The sequence below is a fragment of the Varroa jacobsoni genome, unplaced genomic scaffold (assembly GCF_002532875.2).
Source record: "Varroa jacobsoni isolate VJ856 unplaced genomic scaffold, vjacob_1.0 scaffold_735, whole genome shotgun sequence".
Taxonomy (NCBI): Eukaryota; Metazoa; Arthropoda; class Arachnida; order Mesostigmata; family Varroidae; genus Varroa; species Varroa jacobsoni.
Genome location: NW_019213637.1, coordinates 40,015 through 58,823, shown reverse-complemented (window position 1 = coordinate 58,823; position 18,809 = coordinate 40,015). Strand labels below are relative to the sequence as shown.

The 18,809-nt window shown below is 40.5% G+C and overlaps 1 protein-coding gene across 3 annotated transcripts; it reads left to right on the top strand.

The window, feature by feature from the left end:
• Positions 1-2,187: 2,187 nt before the first annotated feature.
• On the top strand, positions 2,188-13,795 carry LOC111263118 (uncharacterized). 3 transcript variants are annotated; one of them, XM_022837940.2, is made up of 8 exons: positions 2,188-2,335; positions 4,003-4,410; positions 8,604-8,853; positions 9,231-9,300; positions 9,510-9,627; positions 10,380-10,517; positions 10,780-10,994; positions 11,196-13,795. In XM_022837940.2, the coding sequence occupies exons 2-8, from the start codon at positions 4,246-4,248 to the stop codon at positions 11,416-11,418; spliced, it is 1,179 nt and encodes a 392-aa protein (XP_022693675.1). In that variant the 5' UTR covers positions 2,188-2,335; positions 4,003-4,245; the 3' UTR covers positions 11,419-13,795. The 3 variants fall into 3 exon arrangements, with proteins under 3 accessions (XP_022693675.1, XP_022693676.1, XP_086825581.1); XM_022837941.2 differs by lacking the exon at positions 2,188-2,335 and adding an exon at positions 2,376-2,487; XM_086969455.1 differs by lacking the exon at positions 2,188-2,335 and adding an exon at positions 2,985-3,001.
• Positions 13,796-18,809: the final 5,014 nt, after the last annotated feature.

Below are 18,809 nucleotides of genomic sequence, written 5' to 3'. Positions count from 1 at the left end.
AGACAGGCATACTGTGACAAGTTCCTAACAGTATAGTTTTGGGGATTAATATTAAACAGGACATATCTAAACTGTGTATTGCTTCACAAGTCCGTACGCTCAGCCTTCACAAATGAGAACCAGGTGTAAAAAAGTAGACCCTCCTCCACTAGCATTCGTTAGCTCATAATGCCCGCAAAAGCATATGATTGCGTCAGTTATTTCATTCAAAACATGCAGGTCCTACTGTTACAGCAAGTCCCGTTTAACGATAGAAAGGCATAATTTCTTTTAGCAAGTTTTTGTACTTCTTAAAATATTCATGAGTATTATGTATGCAATAATTCATATATTTTATGCGTAATATCCTACAATAAAATCTACGATATACTATGGTAGCCGTATTAACTATTTATTTGTTGCCACAATGTTTGCTCATTTTATCAAGTACTCCGCGCACTCCTTTCAGATATTAGATCACTCATGATTACGTATGGTATGTCTGCGTAGAGGATCTGCTATCCCGGCGGGGGACAAGGAACGAAGTGAAGAATAAGGACAGAGAAAACAGCTACCTCACTCCGGCGAAATAAATAATGCGTTCGTATTGGCCGCAATATGTATCACGACGTTCGCATCCTCCACGTTTAAGAGAATGAAACGGCTTTCGTTTGAAAATATTTTCCTTTTGGTGCTCTAGAGTGCAAACTTCTAGCGCAGCTGACGGATGACATCTAGCAACTTTTATAAAATTGAGACAATCGTAATCAGAATAAAAAAGGAAGACATGCTTCATAACTAGTCTTGTCTTTAACTATATTGTTGTAAATTGATATATACGCGTGGCAAGTTGCTTTAAACAAGTCCATTGTTGTGTGCGGACATAGCCAAGCGGCTCGGTGCTAAAACACTTTGTTTCCGAACGAAATCTATAACGCCAATCCGAATATATCACTGTTTTGTTATTCCACAATCCAGATCACTCTTGACGGAGAAAAGTAGCCATGAAGGATAGATTGTATACAAACCGAATAAATAGCATTATCTTGCGCGCTATAGTAATTAGTAAGATAGAAAGAACGCATTGATTTCTGCGTAGTGAAACACCTAGAAGCAGTATCTGCCTTCAGTGACTTTCACGACTTGGGCGCCAACTGGGTATGAGGTGCATTCAGACGTTTTGTGTAACTTCTAGACCGTTACCGGCAAAGCGTCAACCTAAGCAAACAAATTTAATAAAAAGCTTTCCATAAGGGCCGGCTTCTCAGAGGCCAATGATAAAGTTGAAAGAATTTGTTAACCATTGCTTACGGAAGCAGACTTTTGCACACATCAGTATTTACTGCTGCAAAAGTACTCCGTAATTCACAACGGTAGTAAACTCCGCGAGCGCATTTTTACTAGCTTAAACTAATTATTTAATTGTAAATGTGATCAAATCATCAGTGTTTAGTTTAGGCTCCATGCTCTGTATCTTTTCTTCGGCACTTTACTTATAATTTGCTCCTAGAGTGTAATCTCAAATATATAGGTTGAAAAGCGGTGAGGGAAGGTAAACGAAAGATTAGCCCAGTCGATTGCTCCACATTCTCCAAAGGTACTTGTATTATTTAATAACACTCAGTTTTTTCGCAACTCGCAATTTTGCAGTTTACTTCATTCTTGAACCTTATTGTATCTGGAACAGATTATTAATATCAAAGTATTGCAGAACAACAAAATTCAAATAGTGAGGCGCATGAGATAGTCAATCCTATGCTGTCTATGTTGCGGGTGTTCCTTTTCTTTGAACTCTCGTATTGCCCGCCATCAGCAAAATCAAAAAGAAGAAGCTCGTTGTCAACCACCCGCTAGTCAATAAAGCAGACGACATCTTATATCAACTACAAGTGAAAAGTACAGGAGAGGAGCAAAACCCACTTGAGTGTTTACTTTTTTTTTCGTCCAGAAGAGCACTCTACTGCTCGTCGAGTGCTCCCTATTGTGCTGGTACAACTGTTAGCGCTCGGTGAACATAGGCATTTCTGTAACATGTCGACCCGTAGTAGCGGCCGCCTCGCACATCGTCACCGAAGAGGAGGAGGAGGAGGAGGGGGAGGAGGAGGAGGAGGAGGACAACCAAACGCTACCAGCTCCTAACTGTGTTATGTTGATGTTGTTTTTGAAGTTCTCTGTTCTCACCCCATGTTTGGGTGTGTGTGTATGTGTGTGCCCTGGTGTGAGTGTGTGTGTGCGCGTGTGTTGTTTTGATGTACGGCTGTTGGAGTACGGTTGTCTTGTGATGTGCTTCTGCTTTTTGGCACCGGCTGCCAGCGGAAAGACGGCGCCGGTTCGAGTCCTCTTCGAAGACTCTCGGGTAAGTGCATTTTGCCGATGACCCGCGATAGCAGCGTTTTCCAGTTTCTTAGCGTCAAATAGCTATTAACACGCGTTTTCAGAACGGATAATACTGCTTCTATTCTCGCGGTATTCGGCTGTGCGCAAATTCTAAGGGGACAGGCGATACAGGTAAGAACAAAAGACGACTGTGGGGCCAACGATGATGCCTTAAGTGTATGTGTGTTTCGGGCCGTCTTCGTTACCAGTGCGATTACGATTGGCTGGTCACTTAGTGCCGATATTGCAATTTCGCTAACTGTAACACTTACTTTTGCTTGTTGTTAGCATATCATACGTGTGTGCGATGTTGTTGCTTCGTAGGATGTTTCTGCTCGTTTTATAACTTCAGCGCCTTTCTAATACCGGCTTTTGTCCGTAAATAAAACCAGTATCTGTCGGAAGTGATATCCTAATAGAACATACTGTGTGAGTGTTACTATTATGACGGTCGACTTGCGTTAAAATAAACACTACTCTTATATTATCCCACGCTGAGGGAACTATTTTGACATCTAGTTACCGCTCGGCCAAAGCATATATATATATCGATAAGCCGGCATCGACCATCGACCGGTAGTGGCGCTTGCAGTGGTTGTTTGGTGTTCGCAGCGCCATGTTGTGTATCTATGATGAATGTATGTATGTAAGTATCATAATTAGGGGGGGATTCTATGTTGTAAGTGCTTTATTTGGAAGTTTTTACGCCATATTATATAGTCGTCGAGCTCATGTCGACGCCTTAGACACACCGCAGAAACTCATGACTCAAATTTTTCTCTAAGACATTTTTGGGGAGTCGGAGGAGAACTGCGCGCTCGTATGTGCATTGCTTTAGCATAGCAGAAACAGATAATGCGTTTTGACTTACTTTAGATGAGATTTCGTCGCCTAAAAATTCTTTGTGTGGAGTTTCTTCTATGAATATTTGGAAGTATTATTCTGCAAGACTGATTATTTTATGCGTTGCGAAAAATGACAGCATGAAATATGAAGATATGCCAGTTATTGCAACAATTGCATGCTAAGTATTGGACTACATGAATGAAGTGCAGTAAACAGTAAACTGCTGTTATTACTGACACACGATATGAACAAGAGTATCGAGAGATGTCACAAACACCTCATAATAAAACTGTCTAGGAGAAAATTCCGATATGAAAGTTATATGTGATAGTCTTATTGCGTTACCTGTTTCCGGTATATTGTTTCAGCCAAGTCGGTGTTTGCATCGATTTTGAAAAAAGCTGCGACAGTGACCTTGTATTATAGATAGACAAGTATTAAAACCAATTTCAGGTCGTGCGAGGACACAGGCGCCTTTGGTTTGTACCTTTTTATTGTTGCCGGTGTTATATGGTAAACAGACCACGTGTGTGGCAACACTACGTTATAAGAATACCGGCAACTGCTTTTTAAGGATTTGTGTTGCCGTAAAAATGTTTGGCAGCACGATCAAATGCTCGAGGCAATATTAGTTCCCCATTAAGCTGTATATTAATTCCGAACAGGATCCGTACCAGTGTAGCTGCGATAAGCTACACTCTATACGACATAAATGTATAAAAAGCATCAACATTCGCTTTTAGCATGTTTTCATTCATTGCAATACACCTGGAATGACGTAGTATCGTTGCTCTTTTTCAGGAGACCCAAATATCCGGAAAACGCCTATCGTATTCAGTCATAGCAAGTTTTCAGTAGCTACAGTCGATTCCAGCCTAGTACCTGGCGTGTGCTGCCGACGAATTCGCCCCTGTTCCAATCGCCCCTTTCTACCTCGACTATTCAGCTATCGTAGTGAACTGATTCTGCGAATAAGCTCTACAGTTAACTAGGTTCTTTAGCGGTCTTGCTGATTCGCTCCGATAATTATTTGTCAAACTAGTAATGACTGAAAGTACCCAAGCACCCGAAGTCGGCACCCCGATGGACACAAATAACTCCAATAACAATGATACAGAGAATAGTGCTGGCGCTGAGAAGAATACAGGAACATCGCCCACGGCAGCCGGAGCGAGCCAAGTGACAACGAACGACACGGGTGTAACCAAGGTGATTTACAAAATCGTTGTAGTTGTTTAAGCAATGACTTCGTTACAATTTTGGACGAGATAATGTTGTAATATATTTGGCGCTTTTTATATTTGTGCTACAATCTGTCGTACAATATTCCTATACCTTCTCTTCGTAAATATTAGGTAAACGGCTACCTTCAATTACATGTTTTGTCTTGTTCAGTCACTTGCAATCGGTTAGGTGGTTCGAGAGTCCTCGTGATAGCGCTGTGGGTAGCGTGTTTGCCTACTAAACTTAGGGATCCGTGCTGGCCTAGGCTTGGAACTCGGCGTAGACATTTCATTCCGTGCTGGGAGCCAGTCGTCCGAAGCAGTGTTTAACAGTAGTATCAAGCATAAAATTCGAAACATTTACTTAGATGGTGTGCTAACTTGTATTGAGTCTTTTCGACTAACGATACGGGTGTTGATGTTAGGGGTTGCAGGGATTGCTCTAGCCCAAGATAGGTGTGTGTGTGTGTGTGCGTGCATGTCTCTGTTTAGAAGTCCATGAATCAGTGTTTCATGAAGTATCTTTCCGATTCGCTTGTACGTAGTCCGAAGTGAAGTCGTGTCGATCTATAATTCTTTGCGTATATCAGCCCTCTCTAGAAAAATATTTTGACAACCGTTTTGTGTTTTTGTCGCCTCTGTGTCGTTCCTTTTTTAATATGTCAAGTTGTGTTCTGGGTTTTTGTTTTGGGAGAAGTTATTTCCCTCCTTATTGAGGATAGTTACTGATATAATTGAAGGGATGGGTACATCGTTCGATGAACGTCATATCGTTGTCACTGTTTTACTGGACCTCTTTTGAATAACCCAACAAAACTTTCCATTCGTCCACTTCGCTGTGGGCGAAGCGCGAGCGTCCACATATGAACCGCATCTGACAATTCGCAAGCTGTTTTTGATTAAAACTAGGGTTCATTGCTGGACACAAGCGCTCTTGGATTCAATATAGCTTTTAAAGCACGTATTGTCATCGTTTTATTCATAAGGTACGGCTCTGGCTATTAGAATAAAAATTGTTAAAATTAAGGGTTTCCCAGTGAACTGGATGCGCACCATTTCGAAAGAAGCTTTTTCAGGAAGGGGGCAGGGTTATTGCCCTTCACTTCATCTATATTCTCTTCATAGTTGCGGACCAGGTGGTCCATATCCTGGCCGATACGCGACCAATACTATAGTTGTTCTTTTTATGTTCGTTGAGCCGGGATGCGTTCGGTGTAGATCTTCAAAAATAATTTCGGCGCCATTTCGTGGGAGTGACGATTCGGTTGTTTATCAGTATATATTTTAGTGATAGTGAGTAAAGTTAGTTCCAGTTACTATTCAGGCTGTACAATAATCTGCCAGTTCAAACCATTTTGACCTAAAGGTATTGTATTGAACATTCAAATACGCAATTGGCTTTAGTCATTAAAAGAGCCACTTTTGGATGCGATAACTGTCGTTCTGTTTCGAAGCTTTACTTGACATTCAAAAATTATCCGAACTCAGTAATCGTCTCGTATTGATTTTAGAGCAATGATTCAGTTATATAGTCGCCCACTGTTATTCGCCGTACGAACTGTTTTTTTTTTTTTTTTTTTCCTCCTTTGTAAAAGTGTCAGTAAAGTAAAATGCCACCGTTGTGTGAATTTCCTGCAAGCGTCTCCTTTTTTTCTGAGAGTAGTTGTTACAAACTGGAAAGCGGCTAAGACGGACCATTTGCGGTGACATCCGGCTATCTATGCGGAATAACAGTGCCGATACCGTACTGCTGTGCACTGATTCTCACGATTAGAGGAAGAGTTAGATTGTAACGAGATGGTACAAGTAAGAAAAAATGAATTTCTTGATTTTGTCTAAGCTTTTCTGACATCGTCTTGCGCATGAGAAGCCTGAGTCCTTTTTCAGTTTTTCATCAAACGGCTACGTAAGCTTGATATAGTTTTGCGTTTTCAGAGAACTCCGAAACGAATGAGTGCAGGCATTTGATGGTTTCAATCTTTCTCGTGCCCGGTTTCCTGCCGTCCACGGTGTCATTGTACCTAGATTTAGCTATGCCGAAGGAGGCATTTGCACGTGCTTCACTCTTTGGTTATGTTCAATTGAAACATTTTCCTCACCTGAAATGACTGGGTCTATCAACTATTGAAACTGTGGGGACGCAGTCTGATATCGAATGTTAGCCGGATAAATTCTCTTGGTGTGTTGATCGTTGAAGCGATCTTGAGTCTCTATTAACTTCTAACCGTAAAAATATTATGCTAAATCAATAGCGACTTCTGTTTAATTTTGTAAATATGTTATCAGGAACAGGAAATAGGTGATAATGGTCAGCTAAAGCATCATGTAGGCCTGTTGATAGTCGTCAGCGCGAAGTCTTGAATCTTTTGATTGTCCCTGGGCAACAATCGGTGTTGTCCATTCAGAGAAGTTACGTGGCTTAAAATAGCACAGTTTATCAATGTTTGGAGTTCGAACCGTCTTCAGTTTGTAGACGAACAGTGCACGATACGAGGCGCGCTTTAATAAAAATTGCTATTGATTCGTTTTTAGAGATTCTTCTGAGCCGAAGGCTGAACATTATCGCTTGGTTCCGCTTCAAATACGCCATTAGCTGCCGTTTTGCTGAACATTTTCACCATGTTGCTAAGACTAGGTGCCGAATCATGACCTTTAGGGTCCTCAGAGGGGCTCATCGGTAATTTAAGGACCATTTTGATTCAAAATGATCTCTAAATTACGGATACCTAGTATTAGAAACCAAACAGTCACGATTGTGTACCACTCCACAAAGCTTGTGGTATCATTCGAGGTCATGTTGTTTGAGTCGTAACGCAGGTTCTATGTCTGCTGTCGAGAAACGGCTGACTTACTTTCCTAAACGTTGTTGCTTATAATAGTAACGTCGAACTTCATGTCTTAACCTATCCGTTAGCTATAATAACTGTTATTGACTATATCCGGCAAGATTCTTTGCCAATGCGGTGGACGTACTTCTAGCCTTATTGTCCTTATGTCGAATGCCTGCATATAATTGGTATTAGAATTGGAGCTTAAATCCTATCTAAATATTTGGCGATAACTAGGTGTCTTATGACGTAATTCTGAATGTTTAGGGCAATACCTGTCGTTATGACCTACGATATTACACGTTTGCAAATGTGTTCTTGTAGGTGCATTCCACATGCCAGGGGTTGCCACTGCATCTAGAATATGGATATGGAGGCAAGGACCTAAATTGCTTATCCATAGTAGCACGAACCCACGACTCTTTCATCATGCACCAATCTTATGAGTCTGAATCGGATTGACCTTGTCGCCAACGACAATGCAACAAGCGGCGTGAAGCAGCATGAATTGACGTGCATGAGTGTACAGTTCTTTTAAGGTTGCATTCGGTTTAAGTTAGTCACGTCCTCATGTTCAGGTTTATTCAGGCCACCATCCAGAATAAAAAGTTCCTTTGGTTCGAACATATTATGGACATTCTTGCAATCTTTTGAAGACGGCTAACTGTCCCCGCGTATTCGTTAAAAATATTTAAACTACTGTTATTGCAATGCGGTATCATAATTTTTGGTTTGACGATTTTAAAAGAACAAATTAGAGTCAAAAAATGTTTTCGGTACCCGTAGCCAAAGTGTCATTATTCGAAAACTTCAAAGGTTTTTGGGGCAATAGAGATAGACAAGAAGGGTTTCAATGAGGAAGCGTCTAACTTGCTGATAATCAACCTCGTCTTCGCAACGTCGTCTAATGTCGAACCGTCTCTGGCGATTGTATCCTCATCGCGCATCAGCCAGTTCAAAAAGGTCATCTCATAGTCCGAGATCATACGTAAAATTTGGTAAGCGGGAGGACAGATGGTTTATAATCTGCTCCGTAAACGAGGTTCTTCAGTCTTAATTATCCGGTCTTAATAGCTTCTATGCTTGCCGTGATAAATTTATCTTATTGTTATTTTAGGATCTTGTCGCCACCTAATGGCCTGATGAAGGACTTCGTTATGGTTTTAGACAAGATCATATTATAATATATTTCACGCCTTATAAAATCTTATAATTATTCGCTATACAATTCCTATAGCTTTCATTTTGAATGAATTCAATTGGACTTAATAGCAAAGTTGATGGTGAGTACTTTCCATCACTCATGGGTTGGGATGTTCGCTTTATTTTTTTTGTTGATATTGATCAACAGGACGGAACAAACAGTAAAACTGATGATAAAGGCATCAAGGACAGCAAGCAGGACACAGACGCAAAATGTGACGAGCCGGAGGTCAAGCGAAAGGATAAGTTCGATACTAAGACAGGTGACCAAGCGCGGGGCAAAGATGGCGACGACAAATCCTTGGATGAGAAGGAAAATGGTACCGAGCCCTCCTCCGTCACGGGAAGTAACGAGTCAACGGAAGATAACAAAACAGGCGGCGATGAAAAAGACGCAGGTCAGAAGAGTTTAATTCATAGTTTCTTAAATCTTTCGGCCTAATTTTGCTCCTAGCCACATTCATCTCAAGAAAATGTTTAAGATGCCCTTTTTTTTTTGTTGTGAAATGATGTATTCGTTTAAACTTCACGTTGCATATCGGCCAAAGTTAACTATTTGGATCCCAAAAGTGTAGATGGCAAAGTGCTCCTTCGTGCAGCCGTAATGTGAGCTCTTTAGAAAAAACTGTTCTTGAAAAATGCCAGCTGTAATTTATGCACACGAATATTTCGGGGTCAATGTCACACACTGTTTCGGGTATAGTAAGTTTAGTTTCTTTGTATACCTGAATTACCAAGAAATGGATTTGTTTTGATGTCGTTTATGTAAACATAGGTGTCGGCGACAATGTCGAGAAGATGGATGTGGACCAAAAAGAGGAGCCTGTTGCTACCGAAAAGAAAAGGTTTACAGGATTTATCATAGTGAAAAACACATGTTGAGTCGATTGAATGTGCTCAACACGAGAGGGGCACCCTTGTATGTTATTTAAGAAAAATCGAAATGATTAAAACAGTTTTAGCGATCAAACGGCTAGTGGCACTCGTATATATACAGAATTGGCCACATGTACAGATAACAAAAAATATTTATTGTATATATGCTACTTTTTAGGTTAATACGTGAGTCACCTTGTGGTAATGATTGCTCAAATGGATGCAACGGAAAATTTACGGAGGATCAGAGAATTCGCGTCTACGATATTTACTGGGCGCTCGCGAGTGGTTCGGAGGTATATTTGCTCAAATTTTCCGATCGCTTTTATGGCAAAATTTTGCTAATTTTGAACAACATTAAAGAGACTGAAAAAGTGGATCAACTTACATGTTTTGTTAGCATATAGGAAACGAGTATGTATGATCTTCACGATGATTAGGGGCAGCATCAACCTATAGAATATATTAGCAAAAAACATTAGAGAAATAAAAATAAAAGCTCTACTCCTGGGCGGAAGGAACGATCTCGTCTACGCGTGACGACAGGCCAAGTGGGTTTATTTTATCGCTGTGGCCTGATGGGAGATGTTTGGGACCGCATTGAAATGCACAGCTCTTGTTTCACACTAGCTGTATATTGCATTGGATTGGAATGGGTAGTGAAACATGCAGATCTCTTCCCAGAGATGGAGAAACGCTTATTTGACGACATAATTCGACTTTGCTTTAATTCAAATTAAGGCCATCAGATTTTTGAGGACCACTTTGTTAGAGAGATCGTGAAGTGCATTGAGGCTTTTCTTGGATAGTAGCAGATATAGTACCAGACAACGTCGAATATAGACGTTCGGACAGTAATGACATTTGTAGTACTAATGATGGTAGGCTGCAGTTTTATAGATGTGAATCGATGCCGAAGGTAAATTTAACAAAGGTCGTTTTATTCCGTCGAGAAGCATTACCCTTAAACAATCGTAGATTTAATCTTGCCACTGAGAGTTTCCCTTTTTGTATGTTTTGCGTTTGTTTGGGCCGTTCGATTTTTCAGGAACAACAAAAGTGGATGGAGAGACATTGCATCGATAAGGCAATCCCGAAAGTGAGCTCAAAGTCGATGGCTTCAACACGAAATCGAACCTTCGTCTACCTTTACTTCCTACCGCAGCCTGACGACAACATGCAAAAGGTATATATGTCAGATATGCCGTCTACACTAGTTACAATATTATAATTAGTATTAGTTATATGAAAATACTAGAGGTATAGATTATATTTATTGATTTGCCAGCCAACTATGATATCTGGTAGTATCTTGATACATTAACATTAATACAATCAATATCTTAAATCCTACGGTAACTTATTTTGACGCGTAATCTGCTACTCAAAACATACCTATCTCTAGCAATCGTATTTACTGGCTTATTTTCTGTTTCATGCGCATCCAGATACGAGTCTGCAAAAAGTTCCTTGCAGCGACCCTCGGCATTACCGAACGGATTTTGTCAGGTTTTGTGTATCGCTTCGTGGGGAGCGCAGGCCTCGACCTCGATGACGGAGAATGGTCGCCAGCCGCGGGTTATGAAGGCTGCTCTCGAGAGCAGATTTTTTTACTCAGAGAATTCATCCAAGGTCTGCCGGCTTTGCCCGTTCATTATTGCAGGTTTGTACCTGTTGAACATTACTATGTCGTGTGGACGAGATGTAATTAAGCGATGCATTGAAAGCTTAAATCTTTATTTACCCTCGAGTGTTAACACCTGTCGGTGCTGTATATACTTAACTAGAAACGAATTGTGCATATTGATGCCTAGTGCTTTCCATTTACAATATCGTCTCTCATATTGGTCTGCCTTGATTGCAGGAATGAACAATGCACTCGTAAATTGTATGAGCTCCCGGCTTCAATTCCAGATGTTTCGACGCTGTATGGAATGTATTCATCGGCAGAAGAAAGCCTTCAGCGAGAACCTGTTGAAGAATCGGTATTTCGAGCCGTATTGCACCAAGACTATAACCTCGGCTTCAGTTCCAATGCCCGGGGTGACGTCTGTAACGTACGCGAATATCGCAAGGCTAAGAAATAAACCTGGCGATATAATTTCTTCATTTTTTATTACAAATAGAAGTGCGGACAACAGCGAAATGTTTAATATGTAGCTATTCGATTCAACAAGATTATTATCCCTTTGACCGTACTGCTGCCCAGTTGGTGATTTGGACGATTTTCTACTTTAGGCATGGAACGAGTCGGTCTTTGATGGAATACACACACACACACACACACACACGCAAACACACACACACCCACCCACCCAGACACACACACACACACACGCACGCACATATATATATATATGACGTAACTTATACGTTAAACAATATGACTGGACCACTTGTGGGCTTGTTGATGTCGGGCAGGTATTCTTGCTGATGGCGAGGCGCACAGTGAGCTAACCGTGTATAGCCTATAGTGTATTGATGTATTATGGAGGTATTTAACTCTGTTCAAACATACAGATGGTATCTAATGAAATGATGATTGTAATAATTGAACTTCGTTACGTTCATTTGGACTGAGTGCGTATCACTCTTCAGATTTCGTTATAATCGCTAATGCGGGGTGGGGGGTGGGATGGGGTGCATGTGCCCATGCGTGGTGTTTTGAAAGGACAACTCTGCTGTATGATCGATTGAGTTCGGGGATAGCGTCAATCCTTTTAATGATCTCTCCTCGTGGCCGACAGGTGTTTGAGCGGTCACTTGCGATAATATCGATCCAGTATAGGGTAGACGTCATTGGGGGCAACGCTTCGTCTATCTAGGCAGCATCATGAAAAGCACTAAATACAGTCGTTATATACTATGACGGATCTTCGTAACGATAGTGTTCTCATCTGTAGATACTAATTATTTATGTTAATATACCTTAATTATTATTCTTGTTGTAACGCACCACTGGTACCACTACTCCCCGGCTTGGCATACAACGTGGATTAAACGGAAGGCATGTTTTTGTCCATAGGACAAAAGCCGATTTTTCTATGTACCGATCGAGGCAAGCCACCTGGCACACAACGACACAAATAAATTTGCGTCGTTGTTGAAACCATAATATTAAGAATTTCCTTACTAATAAAGATTCATGATACGCTAAATAGCTGCAGCCCTAATCCTACGGATTCACTGCTGAAGGTAGAGCACGCTATTGGAAACTTTCTGCTGCTACGGTTAGTGGCGCTTAAAAACATGGGCCATTATTCGATAGTCCGAATGCGATTCCACAGTGATGCAACATGGAGTTTTTTCTGCCGGATCATTTCTTTGTCACATATGCCGGTACACTCTAATTTAACTGCCCTTCCTCACTACTAGCATATTCATTCACGAAATCGGATCTAATGGTTAGCGTTACGCTAGCTAGACGCTGAGAAAATCTTTTCCTTTAGTTAGCACATCTGCCTTTGACTCTAGTAAACATAAGATTAGCTACGATGACAGGAAGAGTACGTCGCAAATGGTGATTGCAAGATCAGTTATTATCATTCGAAAAAAGTCGTCGTCGTCGTCATCATGGGGTCTAAATAATATTTATATTTGTTCCTTATTCACACAGGTTGTGAAATATGTGCCGTTAATGGATCAACTCCTGGTCCATTTCAAGCAAGGCTGAAGTAATATTTACGTATTGTTTATTTAATTTTTTTTTTTTTTTTTGACATAATGGTGCCGCCTAAGAAGATGCGAGATGTTTTGGGAAAGTACATGTCTCAATGTTTCCATTTTTATAAAGTGAGACGTTTGACGTTCCAGGTGTCTTTGACACCCGTGTGAGGTAAATTATTTGAGCGTTTTAGGTACAAGATTTTAGTCAACATATTTAACTTGGATTTGAAAATAATGGAATTCATGTAATTATGATGGTACTTATGCTGATATTGAGTTCGAATAGTGTAAAAATCGTGAAGCATTTTGATATAGGGATGCATTTTTTCCGCTAGTACTTTATGACGGTGCCACGGGTGGCCGGGATAGTAAAAATAAGTATACGAGAGTATGGGGAGAGATTTTAGCTTTCGCGTGAAATGATTGCTACTAAATGAAGTTAACTAAAGAATATTTCAAAGGGTACATGTACATGGGACACAATTCTTAACACAAATGAACACTTGTGTGGAATGACGCACTATTATTTGCACCTGCAATCTGTATAAAAAAAAAGTACATGGGTCGTGTTTATTCATGACTATTCCGCCGATGTAGTATGCTCACAAACATAAAAAAAAACAACGAGAAAGATCCCTTTAGCCAATAATCTGTATCGGCGGTATCGGCAGCGTACAGTTTTTTAAAAAAAAACTAAGCCACCGTTCAACCACTAAATTTATGCGTACATACATGCTAATAATTATAAAAAGTCGATAAGGATCCAGGTAAGGTAATAAATTATCATAAACAGCGAAACCGCAGTTGCTGTTTTTATTCAATAAGTTACTATCTACGATTATAACGTAATATCTAAGTAACCATGGTAACTTTACCTATGAAGTCAACGATGATATTTGAATAATATGGTGGATATGAACTCATTCTAGCCGTATATTGTTATGCTGTATATCAGACATAACCATTTAAGAAGCGGTCGAATTATTTTTGGAATTTTTTTGAAGGATGGCGCGTTCGAAGTAGCTTGCCCTTATGGCGGAAGTTTCAAAACTTGAAATTGTTTATCTTAATCTGTATAAACAGAATTTTCTGGCAAATATGATATATTAATAGGAGAACATTGCACATTCTAGGGTATATTTCTCACACGGTAAAACACCCAAATATTAGTTTCGATTTCAACGTAATTGTTATAGTCTTATCTGACCTATTGTATAGAAGTTGTTACTTTGTTTGGTTTTTCAGTTGTTACCTGTTCTACAATTATAGACGTATATATATATATATATATATATATATATATATTGATAATCAAAATTAAAGAAACCTTCGTTCTTGTTCGCTCTGAACCCACCGCAAAAACTCCATACCATACAGCTGCTTGTTTCGAGCTCGCCCTGATCTGTTCCAGATAAAATACTTTGGTTACTATTTGCTGTTTCTAGAAACCTTTGATTGACAGCTTCAAGCCGCTTTTGATATCTTAACTTGCCTTGTCTTTAGTTTCCTAAGCTTTATGCTGTACTCTCTACGTAAGGATACAAAGTGTGACAACGCCGCCGCGATATGGTATTGCCAAATGCATTTATATAACAGGCAACATTTATAACATAGGACCCATCCATAGATGATGTAGACCAGACCTGTCGCATTGTATTTTTTTACTCGACGCTAACAACTAGCCTTTGAGAATATTAAGATAACAGAATTTAACACTACAGTTATCTCATATTAGCAGTAGATGAGTACAGATCTTATTGCGTGTTACTTCTGTATGTCCAAGCTCCATGGGCACATTCACACGTCCGTTCATTAAAATCAACAGATGGACTTTTGTTGAGTGACAGAAAAGCAAAAATGACCAGCACGCTTCTCTGCAACAGCTTTGCCCCTTTCAAAGGTACATTCTTAAAGGCAAAGTCAAATCAAGTTACAATTCTATAACCAATCTGGGATAGTAAGTAATACTTCGGGCTTGAATGAGAAAACCCCACAACGGCCCACTATGAAGACTAAGTAGCGTTGTAAACTTCATATACTATATATCAACGGTTCACGAGTACGAAGCACTGCTATAGAATTGATTCGACGCGTAGTGTATTATATCGTCACCACTGTAGAAAGTTGTCGACCTATATTATATTCTTAATCATATCGAATCTGTAGCAAAATAAGGAAGCGTTGCTCCGATAGCTCGGAGCTATAGAAAAAACACTCCAACTGCTAGAAATCTAAGTGAGCAGTATTAACAGATTGTCTTGTCCAACTTGCAAAAGACCACGCAAAATTATGCCATGTTTAAAATAAGGTAGATCGCGCTACAAGTCTATTAAACGTAGCACACAGTTGGTGTTAATATCGGAGTGCAGAAGAGAATTGATAAGGCTTTTCCTTGGGAACCCCTAAACATGCCCTTTGCACGTGTAATAAGCTTCAACAAGCAAGCCGTAACTTTACGTATGTAATCTCAAAGCGCTTGTGAAGTCATCCACTATACTGAATTCTATTCCTTTAGATATTTTTAATATGCACGCCTTCCACATGGAATAGCGGTACGAAACTCGTTGCTCAAGTAACATCTAAACAGAGCGGAATTTCGGCTATATCGTTCGCCTTTGTGTCCAGAAATGGAAACATGTCGGCCACGTTTTATGTCTCTTACGGAACAAATATGCCCATTAGCATAAGTGCGTCCGCTGGAAGCCCGGAAAGCAGCAAAATCGTCCATATAAACCATAAAGGTTGTCCGAAGACTGCTGTAAGATCGCCATTATTCGTTGTATTTCGGTTATAGCTGCTGAGTATGGCTAACCACTAGGGTTCATGCAGGCTTTAGCGTAATCAAGTTGGCTTCAGAAAATTGCATCCACATCGACTATTCTAGCAAGCACTAGAAGTAGCTGCTCAACAGCACTTTATCGCTACCCACGGTAAGAATGTCGCAATCGAGAACGTACCCGGATTGGCAACTTATCACTAGAGAGAACTACCACATTAGAGAGCTTCGTGCCATAGTCGACTTATAATTCGCTGAAACCGTCGAGCTATCACGAAATATCATTCAGCAGGATAGCTGTTCATTTTCAAAAACAACCGCCTTATTGCAAACAGCTCCTTTCAAACAGCTCCTTCCCCAATCCCCCTCACCGCCGGGAATAAGAGCTAAAGCTCGTCTTTGACCCGTTATTCTCACGGCAGAATCTTAATACGGTTCTTGTTAAAGGTGCAGAATCGTTCGCTTAGGTATACAACAGACACAGTTACATTCAACTTCGTTGTTTTACGAACTGTGCTGCGTATATATTAACCTTTGTGTTCTCTATAAACAAGTACACGTTTGCAAAAAATAATTAAAAATTTACTGCAATCCAATTGTTTTTCGTACGTACATTTTTATATCATATATTGTAGCATTTTTGGTAAGTAATTGTATTTATCCCTTCGAAAATAAACGATTTATTGTTTCACACAATGTATAATCTTTGCTCGATGGCAGTTGCTTTCCTTTACGACAATATGATTCCATATGTTCACGCCATACTCTGATTGATCATTCACAGAGCAATCATCGATATTTCCATGACTCTAGTTAAATGTGTTCCTTGCACTGTCGTAAGCCAACTGTTACATCAAGTGATAAGGATGTGTTTAGGCGCGCCTAAACCTGCGTATTTTTGTTTAAATACACTAACATTTTCTTAAATTGTACCTTTCTGTACGACTGTGATAGAACGGATACGTACAGCCACTTCTAGGTCTCTCGCTTCGGCTCAACCCTCATTAAGCCCATAGCCATATCTAGACGACTGGACTGATGGGCTGATGCCACACTGAAAATTTGATACTTTAACACAGAAGACACGTCGTTATTGCGGCGCGTTCGCTCTAAAAGGACGCATTTTAACCATTGAGAACCTTTAGCTTACTGCGATAATTTTAACTCGATTATTAGTTAAAAAAAAAAAAAAAAAAAACATTGTGAAAAGACTGTTGGAAAATATCAACTTCGGCTTAAATAACACAAGTGTTATATATTGTCTGTGCGATATCATTGTTAATTGTCTTTTGGTTTAATGATCCCTAAATGCATTCAGCGTATACAGTCGAAGCGGAATTCGTCAATCTGAGGAAACAGATGTCTGTCGTGAACTTGCGAATTCGTAAAAAGCCAGTTCTGTCCGATAAATATTCCTTTGAGTGTGTCCCTGGGAATCTCCGAAGAGTTGCGTAGTTGTTTACTGGAAAATTCGTGATTATTCTACGAAATGTACAAAATGGCTTCACAGTGTGGAATCCCAAACGATGACAGCATGGGAAATAATATAAATAAGGATGTCAGTTCCTTGATTACACATATGAGACATCTCGATATGATCTCTGAGCAGCGACGCATGCGAGCTATTGGTGCGGGCTTAAAAAAAGTTCTCGCTGGTATGGACTTGGAGCTGGCTGACATTCGATCGAATATCCAGGCTCACAATGGGCGGGAGAGTCTTCAGCGTGCTGCCGTCCTACAAATTATCCACGAGAATCGCAGCATGTCTCGATGGTTACTTTTTAATTATGGAGACTCGCAGCTGAATCAGCTGTTCGAGAATTTCCACTCGAAGCTGGCTGAGCAAGCCGTGCTAGCTGCGTTTCTTTTTTCTAAAGAACACAAGAGTAAGGTGGACAATGTCGCAGTTCCACTTTGCCCCGCTGAACCAACGAATGGAAGCACGTCCGATCCCATTCACGATTGCCATAGCCGACCTAAATCAGCGTTCAAAAGCAGTGATGGAATATTTACAGGTGTCGAAGTCGTGAATGAAAATAGTGTTGATTGCGGAAAGGAAGAAAATTCTAAGTACGATCGAGCCGATGATCAAAAATGTGCTTCCAACGACGGTGGCATTTGCGACTTTGAAGAAGATCACTATGGACACGACGGGTGTGCAGGAAGCTGCGACGGGATCGACGACTATGAAGGTTGTAAGTACAGAGGTTCTGAGTTTGAAGACTCTGAGGAATACGGGGGAGACGAAAGATCCGAAAAAAACATTTCGAATCAAGAAGAATGGACCTGCACTGGACCGAACGGGCAAGTCGCAGAAGGCGAAGCCACTGATCACGAGGTAACGGAAGAATTCGATAATGATGACGGGGACGCTCGTGTGCTAGAAAATTTCCTTGTTATCGATAAACTTGCCTCTGCCTTTGAAGGGGAAAAGCTCATTAGGGCCTGCGGTGTCAAGCAACGGCATAGCGACGAGGGAGGAGACAGTGATGAATGGGAATGCGTTGACAAGAGGAAGTCGCAAGCAAACCCACAGGTTTCCACACCCAGTTTTTCCATCACTAGCGCTGTTGATTCAAATAACAGCAAGCAAAATGCTACGGCTAGGGTATCACCGGATTTTCCATCTCTGACAAGCTTGAAAAGTACTGTCGTCGGCGACGAGGTAATTTCACAAGAGACTGGTCAAACGACCGCTGAATTTGGCCGTCATAGTCAGAATTACCAGGAGCGTTGCCGGGACGTAGATAATGTTCCAATGTTAGCTTCCTTCGTGCTCATTGCTATGTTTTTCCTGTCGATGGCAGTCATCTCGTTCGCCGCTAGCAGTGCTGGGTCTATTTTAGTAGAAAATTTGATTGAGGGATACCAACCGTTCAGTATTCGTCAGATAAAAAAGTACTTAAGTTGAGAACAGAAGACGAACAGCCAATGCAGATATTTGATGACGCTTCGAAAACGAAAAGCGCACTAATTTATTTAAGTTACTCAGATATAAAAAGCATATTGTACAACTCATTAACTGTGTATATATAC